This window comes from Notechis scutatus, chromosome 2 (assembly GCF_049901735.1).
Source record: "Notechis scutatus isolate UNSWTSFEM ecotype Mainland chromosome 2, rNotScu1.2, whole genome shotgun sequence".
Classification (NCBI taxonomy): domain Eukaryota; kingdom Metazoa; phylum Chordata; class Lepidosauria; order Squamata; family Elapidae; genus Notechis; species Notechis scutatus.
The window spans coordinates 159,579,245-159,596,397 of NC_142010.1; the positions used below are offsets into that span (position 1 = coordinate 159,579,245).

Consider the following 17,153-nt stretch of genomic DNA (forward strand, 5'->3'; position numbering starts at 1 on the left):
GCATATCTTAATAGCACAGGATTGCAAAAAGCTGGTTACAGGCTTACCTGCTTTCTAAGTTTGTTCTGCAGATTCAAGCTCAGTCGCATTGGTAAATACTTCCAATATTCCTAGCAGTTCTGTATGACTGCTAAGATTCTCCAATTGTTTCCCAGAAACATCTTCTTACCATCCTGTCTTTCTTTCACTAGGATCATAATCATGTTAAAACCATAGCCAAGAGGCACAAATCCATCTTCTATGCCAGTTGTACCTATTTCTAGGTCCTGGTCATTTGTGCCTTACTCACCTCCCATTTGGACCACTGCAGTGCAATCTATGTGGGGCTATTTAGAAGGAGGGGTAGCTGATTAAGGAAGCTCTGAAGGGAATCTCCTCAGATATCTCTCTGTGGCCAATCCCACCTTGCCCTTTCAGGTACCTGACATGGCAGAAATCCAATCCCGCCTAGCCTACGTCTCTTGTGTGCGACAACTGGAGGTGGTGAAAAGCAGTTCGTATTGTGAGTACATTCGCCCTCCCATCGATCGCTTCAAAACCATGGACTTCGGAAAGTTCGATGAAATCTATGTGAGTTTGAAGGCCAGCTGCTGTTTCACAGTAATAAATCATGGGGTGGGGTGGGGTGTCTCATATTAGAAGACTCATCTTACTGAGTCACATAACCCAGAAAGACCAATCTCTTACCAACTATCAAAGAGAAAACAGCATGTTTAGCCTACTTTTTAAAACCTAAATCTCTCCCCAGCATATAGTACATTTCAAGAATGAACTGTCTTTCAAATCAGTCTCAAGATTTAATCTAAATCCTAGTGATTAGCAGTTACATTTTGCCAATCACTATAGGCAACTGAACAGAGCTGAGTGTTTACTGGCCAGATACCCTTCCTGTCATCAATGCAGAGTTATATTCAGCAGATATATTCTCAATGTGCCCAGAGAGAGAAATATCTGCCTCTACCTAGGATCGAACTCAAAGCCTCCTGATTGTGAGAGCTCCACCTCCAAGGCCACTGCACCACTCAGGCAATACATTCAGATACTCTGAAAATTTCCTCTAATCACTATACTTCTGCCTCCTAATTGGCTATGAGAGAAGCAGTCATACCCAGAAGAATTTTTAAATATTTCCTAGGTTGGAGGACTAAGTGTTAGATACAGGGATGGTTTCAGTGGTTTAACATGTCATACCTTTAACCTAGACCAGGGGTGTCAAACTGGATTTCTTTTTTTTTTTAATTAAAATTTTTATTTTATTTTTACAAACATTCCATCTTTCCTTTAAACAGTGTGTTGTCTGGGTACAAATATGTTGTGCAATAATATTTATCGTTAAACAATTTCCTTTTCATAATAATTACATTCTTATTTTAAACTACTATACATGATATGTCTGTCTGTCTGTCTGTCTGTCTGTCTGTCTGTCTGTCTGTCTGCCTGTCTGTCTGTTTCTCTCTCTCTCTCTCTCTCTCTCTCTCTCTCTCTCTCTCATTGGAATCTTTTCACTTTTCCAGTTTTGAGCAAATATATTCTAGCTACAGTTAATACATGAATGATTAAATATGTTGTTTCTTTGCTATAACTTCAGGTATCATCCCTAACAAAAATATGTTTTAAGTGTATATGTTGCTTTATCATCTTTTCCAAGCACGTATGTATTTTTGTCCAATATATCTTGGCTTCTACATATGTCCACCACATGTGGAATATGTTCTGAGTGTCTGATGGCATTTCCAACACTTAGCTGATTTATCTTTAAACATCTTTGCCAGTCTTGCTGGCAGAAGATGCCATCTGTAAAACATCTTATATAAGTTTTCTGGGCCTCAGGAAAGCCTCCTGGGAGCAAAAACAGCCTTCCAGGAGGCTTCCCTGAGGCCCAGAAGGCAAAAAAACAAATGGGGGGGGGGGTTCTGCACAAAAAGAAGAAACCATGCCCAACCAGTCACATGGCTATGCCCACCTAGCCACACCCACAGAACCAGTAGTAAAAATATTTGCATCCCATTCCTGGTCCCGTCTCTAATGGTTCCTCTAGTATAAAAACCAAGTCATCTGCGAATGCCTGTAGTTTATATTTTTCCTTATTTATTTCCATGCCCTTTATCTCCCTATCTTGTCTAATGTTTCTATTTATTACTTCTAATGTCAATACAAATAGCAATGGCCACAGGGGCATCCTTGTCTTGATCCCTTCTTAATATTAACCTTTTCAGTCATATCTCCATTTACCATCACTTTTGTGATTTGTTTATGATATGTCGCCTTAATCATCTTAATAAACCTCTCCCCAAAATCCATTTCTTTCAATTGCGCTAGCATAAATTTCCAGTTCACGTTGTCAAATGCCTTCTGCGCATCTAAGAAGATCAACACCATTTGCTTTTCTGGATGTGCTTCCAAAGTGTTCAAAATTATTCTCATATTGTATTTTATTTGTCTCTTAGATTGTTTTGGACTGAATGTATAAATTGATTTAAGATTATCTTTAGTCTTTCTCCTATTATTGAAGCAAATATTTTATAATCCACATTCAATAAAGATATTGGTCTGTAGTTTTTTATCTGTAGTAAGTCCAAACCTTCTTTCAGTATGAGAGTGATGTATGCTTCCATCCATGAATGTGGTATTTTCACCTCTATCAATAGTTCATTGAATACTTCCAACATTATGTCACAAAAAGAATTCTGTAAGGTTTTATATAGTTCTGCTGGTAGTCCATCTGGACCTGGTATTTTGCCATTTTTGTCTTTTTATTAATTCCATCATCATTATCCTTTCTTCTAATGTTGTTTTAAATTTTCTGGTATTTTAGGTAGTTCTGCTTTTTCTAAGTACTGTTTCACTTTTCCTTCTGGAATTATCTCTTGATCATATAATTTTTCATAATATTTTTGAATTAATTTCTTTTTATCTTCATTTCTTTAATAAAGAGTTATTTGTCATCTATTAGTTGATTAATCCATTTCTTTTATTTCTCTTTTTTTCAATCTGTATGCCAGCCATCTTCCTGGCTTGTTTGCATTCTCAAAAAAGTTTTGCTTAGGTCTTTTAATTTTCTGTGCTAGTTCTTCTTTATTAAGTCTAATTTATGCTTTGTTAAATTCATTTGATTTTTTATGTTCTTTTTTGTAGGTTTTCATGTAACTCTTTCTCTTTAGTAATTTTTGTGTTTGTCTCTTTTTTTCTGTTTCTCTTCTCTGTATATGTTATAGTTAATCCGAGCGGTGGGATTCAAATTTTTTAACAACCGATTCTGTGGGTATGGCTTAGGTGGTGGGTGTGGCTTGGTGGTCATGTGCTGGGTGGACATGGCTTGATAGTCATGTTATTGGCTGGGCGTTGCCAACTCAATATCACTCACATCGAGGCATGCATCTCCTCGCCTGGCCTCTCATGACTGTGAGATGCTGCAACAGTTGTAAGTGTGAAAAATGGTCATAAGTCACTTTTTTCAGAGCCATTGTAACTTTGAATGGTCACTCCACACAAGCAAAGTACTAGCAAAGGAGGGGAAAAAACTCCAGAGTTGTTCCTGAGACAGGAAGTCTAATCTTGCCAAGAATGTAATAAGGGTTAACGGAGAGGCAGTTTCTGTAAGCAACATCAGAATGTTTCCTTCCTGCCTTCCTTATAGGATTAGGCCAGTAATTTCTTCTAACAACTGGTTCTCCGAACTGCTTAGAATGTTAACAACCAGTTTTAGCGAATAGATGCGAACCGGTAGAATCCCACCCCTGGTTAATCCTCTAATGTATGCCTTTGCTGTATCCCACATATTTTGTAGTGAGATTTCTTCTTTTCTATTTTCTTTGAAGAAAAAAATCCAATTCTTTTTCCATAAATTGAATAAATTCATTTTCTTTCAATATTGAATCATTCATTGTCCATCTTGACCTCTTTTTAGTCCTTTCCATATAACTTTTATTGGATTATGGTCTGCCCAAGTACTTGTTTCAATGTTTATTTATTGTATGTTAGCTATTATAAAATGTTCTTAGAATGTGTTTCTCTCCAAGCGTCCTGAATAGCTAACTCTTCTGCCATTTAAAAAAAGGTTTTGGGTAATGTTTTCCTGTTTTTTTGTTTATTTTTTTTAGTTTTATAGTCCAATTCCACCTCTTGCACTGAAGTCTCCTAAAATACATATATTTTCATATTTCAATTCTGTTATTTTCTTATAAAGTTTATCATAGAAATCCTCTTTATTATTTGGTGCATATATTGCCACTAAGAATATGTGTCTGTAATTCATCATTATCTCCACCATCAAAATCTTCCCCTCTTCATCCATAAAAATTTGTTTTGCATTTATTTTCTCTTCAATATAAAGTTCCACTCCTCTTTTGCTTTGATTTGGAAGGGAGCATATAGTTTCCTGATTTTAGGGTAGTCCAGTACTTTACTATGTTGTTTTTTAATATGCACTTCTTGTAAACAAATTATATCCAGTTTTAGTTTTTCTAATTTGTTGAAAGTCCTTTTCCTTTTTATTGCTGAGTTCAGTCTTTTTATGTTGATTGATATTAACTTTATTTCTTCCTCCATTGGTTTATTTATAATAATGTTTTGTTGCTCTTGTCACTCTTGTCTCTCTTGTTTTTTTTTTTTTTGGTTTTGTTCCTTCTCTTATTGCTCTTTCTTCTCGATCACTTTCCTCTTCTTTTTGTTGTCTGTATCTCTTCTCTGCAGTTTCCTCACGACGTCTGATTTCTTCTTCTCTAACTCTCTCTTCAAGTAAGGATCATAGAACTGCTCCACTTTTTCTATTGAATCTAATCTATGTCTTTGTTCCTGCCATGTCACGAATATTCCCTCTGGTAACAGCCATCTAAAACTCACCCCTTTTCTAATTAAACACTTTGTCAAAAACTGGTATTTCTTTCTCAAATCTCTGACTCTTCTTGGAATTTGTTATTCCTTTCCCTTTATATTTCAAAGGCTCATCTCTGGTCTCTGCAGGATTTATGTTTTTATGGCTTTTTAAATAAATCTCACATGTATCTCTCTAGGCAATTTGTTTCTCATCACATATCTAGTGTGTACTCTAAATATTTCATCAATATCAGCCAACATTTTTTCTTTAGTCACCTCCAAGGCCCCTGCCAACATATCTGCCATAATCTCCGCTATGTTTTCTCTTTTTCTTCTTCCATATTTTGGAATCTCAGATAACAATCTGCTCAATCCATTTCTAACAAAATTATTGTTTTTTATTTATTTTGGTCAGCCAGTCTATAATCAAGCTCTCCCACCCTTTTTTCTGTTAGGTCTACCCTCTCATCCACTTTTTGCATACCTTCTTCATTTTTCGCCATCATTTGTTGAATATTCTCTACTTTATCTACTTTCCCTATTTTCTCCTCTCCTCTCCCTATTTGTTCTTTCAAATCCTCATGGACCGTTTGTATCATCACTTTAATCTCTGCTTGCATCGAGCTGGCCTCTTGCTGTAATCTGTATCCAGGGTCCTCTGTCCAGCAGGACTAGAAGTAGCAGAGGAGGATGCTGAAGATGGTGCAGACGTTGTCTTCTTCATCTTGAAATATTTGTTTTTGTAATCTACCTTGGGTTGCATTTATAATTCAATTGTAATCCAAGAAAGAAATGAAAATATAAATTCTAGTCCAAGTCTAAATTTCTTTTTCTTTAGGTTCTTCTTACCTTAATCTAAATTTTGTTGGAAGTAGTAAATACAAAAAGCAACAAAAACTGAAAAAGGAAGAAAGAGAAAGGAAAAGGATTTTTTTTTCCAAATAGCAAATTGTAATTCAGATATGGCCCACCAACCCTCAGCATTCAATTCCCTATTGTTATATTTCCAAAAAAAAAAGAGAGTTCACAGAGCAAGCTAAAAGGCACCAGAAAAAGGAGAAAAGTAATCCAAGAGAAAGGGAATCCTTTTATTATTCAGTTGTTCTCAGTTGTCTGATTTATTTTCATTTAAGTACCAAGACAGAAATAACCCTGTTATCTTTCCATTCCCATGTAGCCAAGGTCATATATTTTCCCATTTTTCTTTTCAGTCTTCAATTTTTTACTTCAACCTGCAGGTGGCACTGTTCCTCTGCTTTCTCTTTTCTCTTCCTTATATTATTCCAATATAAAATATAGTTCTTTATCTTTTTATATTTTATAGTTGAAAAGAAGAAAAACAAAACTCTAATTATCAGTTTTAACATTATCCAATATTTTTCGTTATTCCAACATGTCCAGTCCAGCTTCAATACCAAAATTATTCCAGGAAGTCCATGATTAATTACTTCCTTTTTCAATTGGCTCTTTACAAAAATTTCCTTTGGGTTGTATCTTCTACTGAGATGCAGTTCTATTGAGTACACTTTTCTAGTCTTATTGAAACATGTTTGACTTCCTTTAAATTCCTCAGCTCATTTTCTTGAGAGTTGGAGAGTTGCTTTGCATGTTAGTTGGAATTAGTGTAAGTCCCAATTGGTCTGAAATCTAGAAGAGATTGTTCTTGAAATATTCCTACGGGATCAGAATACAGTCGTCAACTTACAATTCATTTAGTAACCATTCAAAATAAAAATGGTACTGAAAAAAGTGAGTTATGACCATTTTTCATACTTATGACCATTGTAGCATCCCCATGGTCATGTCATATTTGACCTAATATTTCTTTTTTTTTAAATATACTTTATTAAACTTTTATTACATTAAATAGATATATAGATATTACTCAACAACAGCAATTTGTAGATTCCTTTATGACAATAATTTGTGCATTATTTACAAATATTAAATTATACGTAATTACATTCTTATTTTTATCTATTACTTATGGTTAATAACTATCTTTAATCTATCTCCGTTCTATCCAGTTATACCATTGTTCCCATACCTTATAAAATATCGGTGTCTCTTTATCTTTTAAACTCAACGTTAATTTGTCCATTTCTGCACAGTTCATAACTTTTTCTATAACAAGTTTCTCTGAAGGTATGCATGGCTGTTTTCAATATTGAGCAAAGACAATCCTGGTAGCAGTTAATATGTGTAATAATAAGTGTTTTGTACTCTTTACATATTTTTTGAAGATCCCCAATAGTAAGAGTTCCAGTTCTAGATCTAATTGTTCGTTAGTAATTTCCTGTAGCCAATCTTTGATTTTAAGCCAATATTTTCGAGCCTCTAAGCAGGACCACCACATATGGTAGTATGTTCCCTCTTTTTTTTTTTTACATTTCCAACATACAGGACTCATTTTACCGTACATTTTCGCTAATCTCGAAGGGGGTAAGTGCCACCTGTAGAACATTTTATATGCATATTTTCTTTATAATTTCTTTATATGCTACTGATTTTCCATATGCTCTCCCAATCTGATAATTTTATACTGCGTCCAATATTTTGACCCCATGCAGTCATGCATCCTTTCACTACTTCTTCCTCCAGTTCTACTTCCAGAAAATATTTGTAAATTTTAGTGATACTTTTTTTATCTGGTCCTAATAGAATTGTGTCTAATTGTTGTGGTTTCAGGTATATTCCATGATCCTTTATATATTTTTTGTATCAGTTTGGTAATTGGAGATAAGCCCACCAGTCAACTCATAGCCCTTGTTCTTGGAGGTCTTGCATTGTTTTTAAATTTCCGTGGACATTTAATAGGTCTATATATTTTAACATTTTGTTCAAATCTAAATTGTTTGGGTGGATCATTGCTTCCATTGTGAATAGCCAAATTGGGATTTTTATGTAATGTTTCTTTTTAACTTTAATCCAATTATTTATTAACAAATCTCTAATCAAATGTCTATGGAAATATTGTTGTTTGGTGGGTCCTGTTTCCCACAGAAAGGCATGCCATCCTCTCTGCAGGTCGTGACCTTCTATAGCTAGTATTCTTTTGTTCTTTAAATTAATCCAATATTTTAACCAAACTAATATTGCTGCACTGTAATATAATTCCCAGTTTGGCAATCCAAAACCTCCTCTGCTCTTTATATCTTGTAGTAATTTCATTTTTATTCTGGCTTTTTTACCCTGCCAAATAAATTTTGCTATCGTTTTGTTAAGATCATTGAAAAAGGTATTTTCTAATTTAACTGGAATGGTCTGGAACAGATATAGAAATTTTGGTAGCATAGACATTTTTATGGCTGCTATTCTTCCTAACAATGACAATTGCATTTTAGTCCATAATTCTAAGTCTTTTTTTATTTGCTGTAATAATTTGTTGTAGTTGTTCTCCTTTATTGCCTTGCAGTGTGCTGTCAGCCATATACCTAAATATTTGACTTTTCTTGTTGTTTGAAGTCCAATTGCTCTTTCCAATTCTGTTGTTTGTAGTTCTGTTAATTTTTTCACTAAAAGTTTCATTTTCTGTCTATTAATTTTCAACCCTGCCATAGCTCCATATCTTTCTAATTCCTTAATTAATGTTTGTCCTCTTTCTATTGGTTCTTCAATGATAAAAGCTATATTGTCTGCAAATGCTTGCAGTTTATATTCTTCATTTCTGGTTTTCAATCCTTTTATTTCTGAATTTTGCCTGATTCATTCTAATAGTAGTTCTAATGACAATATAAAGAGCAGAGGAGATAGAGGACAACCTTGTCTAACCCCTTTCTCTATTTTTAAAGTTTGGGTGTTTTCCCCATTAATTATATTTTGCTTTTTGTACCAAGTAAATTGCTGTTATAATATTCTCAAATTTGGTGCCAAAATTCATGTCATAAATTTGTTGAATCATAAATTGCCAATTAAGGTTATTGAATGCCTTTTGGGTGTCCAAGAAAACAAAGGCTACTTGTTTCTCTGGGTGAGCTTTGTAGTATTCTAAACTATCCATGATTCTTAAATTGTTTCTGATTTGCCTCTGTTGGAAATAACTCAAAGCCAACAAAAAAAAACCTTGGATCGCTGAAAACAAAGAGGATTTATTAAAAAGAAGAAGAAACAGGTTCAAATCAAGAAACAGGTTCAAATCAAAAGCCACACCTTTAGAACTTCAAAACATACTTTATATTCAGTTTCATCTCGTCACCCAAGTTCCCTCCTTCTTTAGACTCATTCTCTCCCAAATTCAAGCTCATTGGATTTGCCCTTAGGCGTTGCAGCTAATCCCAGGATGTCTCTAGGGAGAATTGTCTCCTTCCGTTCGTACCTCTCCGTACTTCTCATTTTGGCTGCCCACGTGGCATCTTTCCCTAGCATTAAGGAATGTAGCATCCCCTCATCAGGGCCTCTTTCTAAGCTCATCATACACTACCACTTTTCCAAAGAGATAACAACCCCCCCCCCCAAACATCATAATATAAAAGGCATATATATAAGATAAAAATATCAAAAGGCTTAACAATGGAGCATGTCAAAAGTATAAAAGCAAAGCAAGGAAATATATTTCATTTGATAACAGATTAACAGAATCGGAAGGGACACCGCAAGGTCATCCAGTCCAACCCCCATTTGTGAAACCTTTAAGCATCTTATATACCATATTATTTTTGAATTTACTTATTTCTAACACCTGTTTGGGAGAAATCCATTTTAACCTGAGTGTATATAATCGTTCAAAATTTTCTTTAATCTGTTAGCAATAATAGTGGTGAATATTTTGTAATCTACGTTTAACAAAGAAATTGGTCTATAATTTTGTATCAATCTGGCATCTGTGTCCCCCTTCGGGATTAGCGAAATTAGTGACTCCCTCCATGTATCTGACATCTTAGCTGATATTAATACCTCGTTGTATAAGTCAATCATTATTGGTCCTACTTGTTCTTCTATTGCTTTATAAAATTCTGCTGGAAAGCCATCAGGGCCTGGCATTTTGTTACTTTTCTGGGATCTAATTGCTTGATTTAGTTCTATCATAGTTATGTCTTTAGTCAAGGTTTCTTTCAGTTCATCTTTTATTTCTTGGGTTCTTTTTTCTCTTAAATACTCCCTTATCTACTCATCTACTCTTTCTTTCTTGTACAGATTCTCAAAATATTTATGTACGATCTCTTTTTTCTTTTCTATTGTGTGTTGATAATCTTCATTTTCATCCTGTAATTGGTAGATGATTCTTTTCTCTTTCTCTTTTTTAAATTTGTAAGACAGCCATCTTCCTGGCTTGTTTGCTTGTTCAAAATATATTTGCTTGGTTGCCTTCAAATTTCTAACTAATTCTTCCTGTTCAGCTAAGTTAAGTTTGTGTTTGTAAAAAATCAATCGTTCTTGTAGTTGAACATTTTGTGGGGTATTCTGTAATTTAGTCTCTTATTTCTTAATTGTTTGGTGTAGATTGTTTTGTTGGGCATATTTTTCTTTGGGGTTTTTTGCAACATAGGATATTATAATTCCCCATATAACAGCTTTCATAGTATCCCATAAGTTTTGGATAGTTGTATATTGGTTATTATTTTCTTTAAAAAATAAATTTAGTTCTCCCTTGAGTTTCTTAATAAATTCCTCATCTTTTAATAATTGGGAGTTTAGAGTCCATCTTCTCCTTGGTTTTTTTCTACCTTTCCAATTAACTCTGAGCGGTTGTGATCTGCCCAAGAGTTCGATAAAATTTCTACGTCTGCCACTTCTTCTGCTAACTTTCCAGTCATCCACGCCAATACGTGACCATGACTGATGGGGATTTGAATAGAAGGTAAATTGTCTCTTTTCTGGATTTAGTTTTCTCCATATATCTATTAAATTTAATTCTTTGATCACATATTTTGGGTAGTTCTCTTTTTTCTCCTTTTCTTATTTCCCCCCTTGTAGTCTTTTTGATAGTCTGCTATAGCAAATATTTTTCCTTTTCAATTCAATCATAGATGGAAGCAAATATCACACTGATACTCAAAGAAAACACAGACCAGACACTGATTAAAAACTATAGACCAATATCCCTTTTGAATTTGGACTATAAGATATTCATATCGATAATAGCCAAACAATTGAGAAAATTCTTAAATGACTTCATACATGAGGACCAAAACAGGTTTTTGTCAAAAAGACAAATTAAAAACAATACAATAATAATACTAGACACCTTAGAATTTTAGGAAGTACATAGCGGAAAACAGGTGGCATTACTATTTTTGGATGCCCAAAAAGCATTTGACAACATCAAATGGGAATTCATGTTACAGCAATTTAAATATATGGACTTTGGAAAGAAAATTCTAGACAGAATTTTAGCGATATATTCCAAACAAAAAGCCAAAATAATAAAAAACGGAGAGGTGACAAAAAAAATTAAAATCCAGAAAGGAATGAGACAAGGATGCCCACTATCCTCACTATTGTTCATACTAACCCTGGAAGTGTTAACAAGGAGAATCAGGAAAGAAACACAAATAAAAGGTCTATATATCAAGAAAGAAACATTTAAATAACAAGCGTTTGCAAATGACTTAGTTTTTATTTTGGAGGAACCACAACAATTGGGGCTGAAATTTATAGAGATATTAGAAGATTATGGGGAAGTTGCAGGATTAAAAATAAACAAAGAAACAACCAAAATGATAGTCAAGAACATGATGAACAAACAAAAAGAAAACCTGGCCAAGGGAATAGATAACCAGATAGTTTAAAAAATGAAATATTTATGGATTAACATCTCGGCAAGATGTACAACAATCAAAGAGGATAACTATGGTAAATTAGTGAAACAACAAGAAGATCTGGGAAGATGGAGAAACTTGAGGCTTTCTCTAATGGGTAGAATAGCTGTAATCAAAATGAATGTCTTGCCAAAACTACTTTTTCTGTTCCAAAATATATCCATAAAATTAGATATTTTTTTCCGAAATCTGAATAAAATGACACTAAACTTCATATGGCAAGGAAAAAAGCCAAGGATCAAATTAAAACTCCTACAAGAAGCTAAAGAAAGAGAAGGTTTTGGCTTACCAGATTGGGAAATATTACCAAGCAGCAACCCTCACCTGGGTGAAAGATTGGATAACCTTAAAAAAATAGAAGATTATTATCACTAGAAGGCCATGATTTACAAGTAGGTTGGCAACACATTTTTGTGATATGGTAGGCACGGTACAAATAATATTTTCAAAAACATTGGATTAAACAAGCATTGTTTATGGTATAGAGCAGTGGTTCTCAAAGTGGGCGGTACCACCCCGAGGGGCAGTGGGATGCCTTAGGAGGGCACTGAGAGGCAAGGGGGCTGGCAGGGGGTGCTAAGAGGTGGCGGGGGGCACTGGAGGTGAGCGACGGCACAATTCAGGGGTGAGAAAAAATCCTGCCGCCGCCGCGTTCGAGGCAAGGCCCCACAGGATCACCCCATTGATTTGCACGCTCTGGTGCAAGGAGTGCCGCCCCGAACGCAGCATTGGGAAAGGAGAGCGAAGCCAGAGTGGCTTTGCTCTCCTTTTCAAACATCCCGCTGCTGCTGTGTTTTGGGTGGCAGGGCGTCGCCCTAAACGCAGCATTGGGAAAGGAGAGCAAAGCCAGAGTGGCTTTGCTCTCTTTTTCAAAAATCCCACCACCATGTTCGGGGTGGCGGGGCAGCAACATGGCAGCAACATGAGCCCCTTGCACCGGAGGCACCTGCCCAAGCAAGTCTCAAGTGGAGCCGTGCACGAAGTCAATGGGGTGAGCCTGAGAGAGGGAAAGAGAGAGAAAGAGAGAAGGAAGAAGAGAAAGAGAAAAGGGAAAGAAAGAAAAGGGGACAAAGAAAGGGGGGATGGAAGGAAGGGACAGAAAGAAAAAGAAATAAAGAAAAAGGGACAAAGAAAGAGTGGGGGATGGAAGGAAGGGACAGAAAGAAGAAATAAAGAAGGAGGGAGGGAGGGAGGGAGGGAGGGAGGGAGAAGAAAGATAATGAGATATCTATTCTAGTCCAATCACCTGCTCCAGCAGGGTTAGAAGGGAGTGCGTGTGTGTGTGTGTGTGTGTGTGTGTTCTCGTAATTTACCAATACATTTTGGTTTTGCCTTCTTCAGAATTGGCACTGTAATACATTGGGGAAAAGTAATTTTTTAGGGTGGAGATCCGGTCCAACGGATCCTGTTTAAAGCCTCAACAAAATGTGAGAGCTTCCTGATAGTCTTGGCCATGTTGCGTCCACAAAACCTTTAATTAATAGAAGCCAAAGATGTTTAAAGATGCTGGCAAAGATGCTGGCAAAGATGTTTCAATGTGGAAAAGGGCCTCTAAACTAGGCCTCATTTCAATCTGATGCATCAGGTCTCTCTCTCTCTCTCTCTCTCTCTCTCTCTCTCTCTCTCTCTCTCTCTCCTCCCTCCATCCCTCCATCCCTCCATCCCTCCATCCCTCCCTCTCCCCTCCCCCTCCATCCCTCCATGACCCCCCTTTCTTTGTCCCTTTTTCTTTCTTTTCCTTTTCTCTTTCTTTTCTTCCTTCTCTCTTTCTCTCTTTTCTCTCTCTCTCCTTCCCTCTCCCAGGCTCACCCCATTGATTTGGTGCACCACTCCGCTCGGACTTGCTTGGGCAGATCCCTCCAGTGCAGCAGGCTCAATGGGGTGGACCTGCGGGCCCGGCACCTAGAACACAGCAGTGCCAGCACGTTTGAAAAGTAGAGCAAAGCCAGAGGTCGGTAATTTTTGCTGCAAAGAATCACAAAAGCTTCTGGATTGTGCACAAGAAGGGACACACATGTCAATGCAATTCAGCAACATAAAATAAAGAAATACAAATAAAACCAATCAACAAGAATCGGCAAAGCATCTCTGATTAGATTTTATTCACTACTAGAATCTAATCAGAGATGCTTTGCCGATTCTAGTCCAATGACCTGCTCCAGCAGGGTTGGAAGGGAGTGTGTGTGCATGTGTGTGCATGGCTGTCAAAGCTCCAAAAACAGGTCAAGTAGTTCTGAAGAGGCCAGTCATAAATTAGAACACTTGCTAAGAAACCGGCCATTAAGTGAGGACCACTTGTATTTGGTTGCCAGTCACCAAACCATGCTCACCCAGTCATGTGACCAGCAAGCCATGCCCACCCAGTCATGTGACCAACAAGCCACGCCCACCCAATCACGTTACCAGCAAACTAAACCCTCAAATTAGGCCACACCCACAGAAATTTGAATCCCGCCCCTGCGTGGGGAGCATTGAGGATGAGTTTGTAGCACCAAGGGGGCGGTGGACTGAAAAAGTTTGGGAACCACTGGTATAGAGTAAAACCAAAAGCAAAATTGTATGGAAATTCCAGCTTGGTTATTCACTTTAAAGGCGTTAATCCCAATCTTTCTAACCAGGAAAAAATTATCACATATAAGGATATCATAAATGAAAAAAGGGAATTGAAATCCAGACAAGAGCTAAAAGAACAAGGGGTAGAATTAGAATGGTGGGCCTACTTACAAATTCAATCAAGATATGGGAAAGACATGAAAGAATGGGGGATTAGTAGACAAGCCACAACACTAGATACAGTTTTATTGGGGCAGACAATAAATTGATAAAGAAAATTTATAATTTTTTATTGGGCTATAAGATGAAGAACAGGTAAAAGAAACAATGGTGATATGGGCCAAAAATTTTGGATATAATATATATTTGAATAAGTGGCAAAATAAAAAGATAACATTGGCCACATCGTATAAGGAAAACTTACATAAAATGTGTTATAGGTGGCACCTCCCCCCAGCAAGGCTAGTTAAAATGTGTAAAAACCTATCACCAAAATGTTGGAAATGTGCCCAAGAACATGGAACATATTACCATGCATGATGGTCTTGTAAGAAAACCCAGGAGTTTGGGCATAAAATCCAGATGTGGTTGGAGAAGATGACTAGACAGAAAATAGATTATAAACTGGAATTATTTTTACTTGGAATTATGACAGAAATATATAGTAAGGAGATTTATCTAATAGTACACATTATCATGGCAGCAAGAACCTTTACCCCAAAAATGGAAAGATTGAGAAATTCCTGATAAAGGTAAGGTGATAAAGAAGATATTGATATGTGCTGAAATGTCTGGAATTAAAAAATAAGTATGAGACAGAATACTACAAGATATGGAATAAATTTTATCAATGGTGGGAAAAGAAAGGAAGGATCCAGAATAAAAAAATAAACAGGATTTGTAGAAGTGGTAATTACAGATAAAAACTAATTGTACAAATGTATAAAATGTAATATATATACACACACGCACTCACACACATATGATAAAAAGTAATGTCAGGACGATCACACCGTGTCCAGTGTTTTCAAATTTTAATAATTTTTTTTTTAAATCAGATTTGAGTTAGTTAGCAAGCACCTGAATTTTGATGACATGACCACAGGGATGCTACAATGGTCATGTGAAAAATGGTCATAAGTCACTTGCAATGTCCAGGAGTCATTTGATCACCTTTCGTGATCTTTGGACAAACAAAGTTCAATGGGGAAGCCAGATTCACTTAACAACTGTGGCAAGAAAGGTCTTAAAATGGGGCAAAATTCACTTAACAACTGTCTTGCTTAACAACAGCAATTTTGGAGTCAGATGTGGTTATAAGTCGAGGACTACCTCTATCCTAGAGTGACCAGGGGTGGGATTCTACCGGTTCGCACCGGTTCTATAGAACTGGTTGTTAACATCACCAGTAGTTCTAAGAACTGGTAAAACCGACCCCTGGCTGCCCCCGCCCATCTCCGCCGCTCCTACGGGCCAAAACCCGGTTGTTTTTTACTGCGCATGCATGATATTTTTCACACATGCATGAAAATCCTTGCCTCATTCTCCCCCGCCCACCCCTCTGCTGGCCCTGGCCCCCGCCCCATCTGCTGCTCCTAGGCTAAAAAAAGGTGTGTTTTTTACTGCGCATACGCGACATGCCTGCAGCCTGCTTCTGCCCGTCCACAGGGCAGCCATTGCTGCCTGCCTTTCGCTGCATCATGAGCCTCTTCGTTACTCTGCCTGCTCACAGGTAAGCCTGCGAGTCACTCTAGCCCTTCCCCCATTGTCCCTGGGCCTCCCCGAGCCTCCCGCAGCTATCTCTGGGGCTCCCTGGGCCTCCCGCTGCCATCTCCGGGGGTTCCCAGCCAACCTACCTGACCCACCCATCCCTGGCCTCGGCTGGCTGGTTAAGCCACCACGTGGCACGCCACCTCTCCTTACCACATGGCTGCGGCACGGTGAGCTGCGGGCCTTGAGCAGTGTCCCCCCGGCCCTTCCAAAGTACCTCCACGTGCTTGAGCAGCCACCCCGTCCACCGCCACATGCGGAGGTCTGTTTCCTTTGGGATCGGGGTGGGGCAGGGGTGCGCTGCTGCCACACGCCGAAAGCCACCCATTTCCTTTGGGAGGATTGGGGTGGGATGGGGGCGCGCTGCACGCTGAAAGCTGGCCGTTTCCTTTGGGAGGATTGGGGTGGGGCGTGCATGCACTGCTACCGCCCAAGAGAAGCAAGCGGCAGTGGAGAGGCTCTGAAAGGGAGGGGCTGCTTGCTTTCTTCTTCTCCCGCCCGCTCATGTGTGTGTGTGTGTGAGAGAGAGAGAGAGAGATCTTTCTGTGCCTCCCCTCACTATCCAGGATCTTTCCACGCCTCCTCCACCTTGTGCCCATCCTGGGCTTCCTCCCACCTGGCCTCCAGCTTGATAAGAGGAGAGGGAAAGGGAGGCTGGGGCTTCCCATAGCTGCGCCACCACTGCCTGCCCCCACCACTACCGCTGCCACCGCCCATGTGCTCTGAAAGGGAGGGCGGATGGATGTTCCGGGGCTGCTGCTTTCTTTGTTGTCCCACCGCTCGCTGCTCTGGAGTTCTTCCCAGACCAGGTGTGTGTGCGTGTGTATGTGTGTGTGTATGTCACGAGAAAGAGTTTAGTGTGTGTGTGTGAGAAAGACAAGGAAAGGAAGGAAGGAAGGAAGGGCAAGAAAGGCGAAGGGAGAGAATGAGAAAAAGAAAAAATAGAAAGGAAGGGAGAGAGGGAAAGAAAGAAAGAGCAAGAAAGAAACAAAAAGGGAGAAAGAAAGTGAAAGGAAGAAAGGGGATGGAAGGAAGGGACAGAAAGAAAAAGAGGGAGAGAGGGAGGGGAGAGAAAGAGAAAGGGGGGAAAGAGAGGGAGAGGGAGAGAGAAAGAGGGGGGACAGAGAGAGAGGGAAAGGGGGGGGAGAGAGGGAAAGAGAGAATCCCACCCCTGAATACTTCTGCCCCGATTGTTTTTGATTTAAAAAGTTAAAATGTTGTGGAGCAAGTCATCAGCCCTTAGCATCATCCACAAGG

General features: G+C 38.2%; 1 protein-coding gene across 3 annotated transcripts in view; it reads left to right on the plus strand.

Moving 5' to 3' along the window:
• Positions 1 to 17,153, plus strand: part of PNPLA6 (patatin like domain 6, lysophospholipase) — a 103,067-nt gene that overhangs the window by 65,855 nt on the left and 20,059 nt on the right. For all 3 annotated transcript variants that reach the window (XM_087957094.1, XM_026679667.2, XM_087957095.1), the window contains one exon: positions 418 to 570. In XM_087957094.1, the coding sequence (XP_087813220.1) occupies positions 418 to 570 (153 nt within the window). The remainder of the gene's footprint in view (positions 1 to 417; positions 571 to 17,153) is intronic.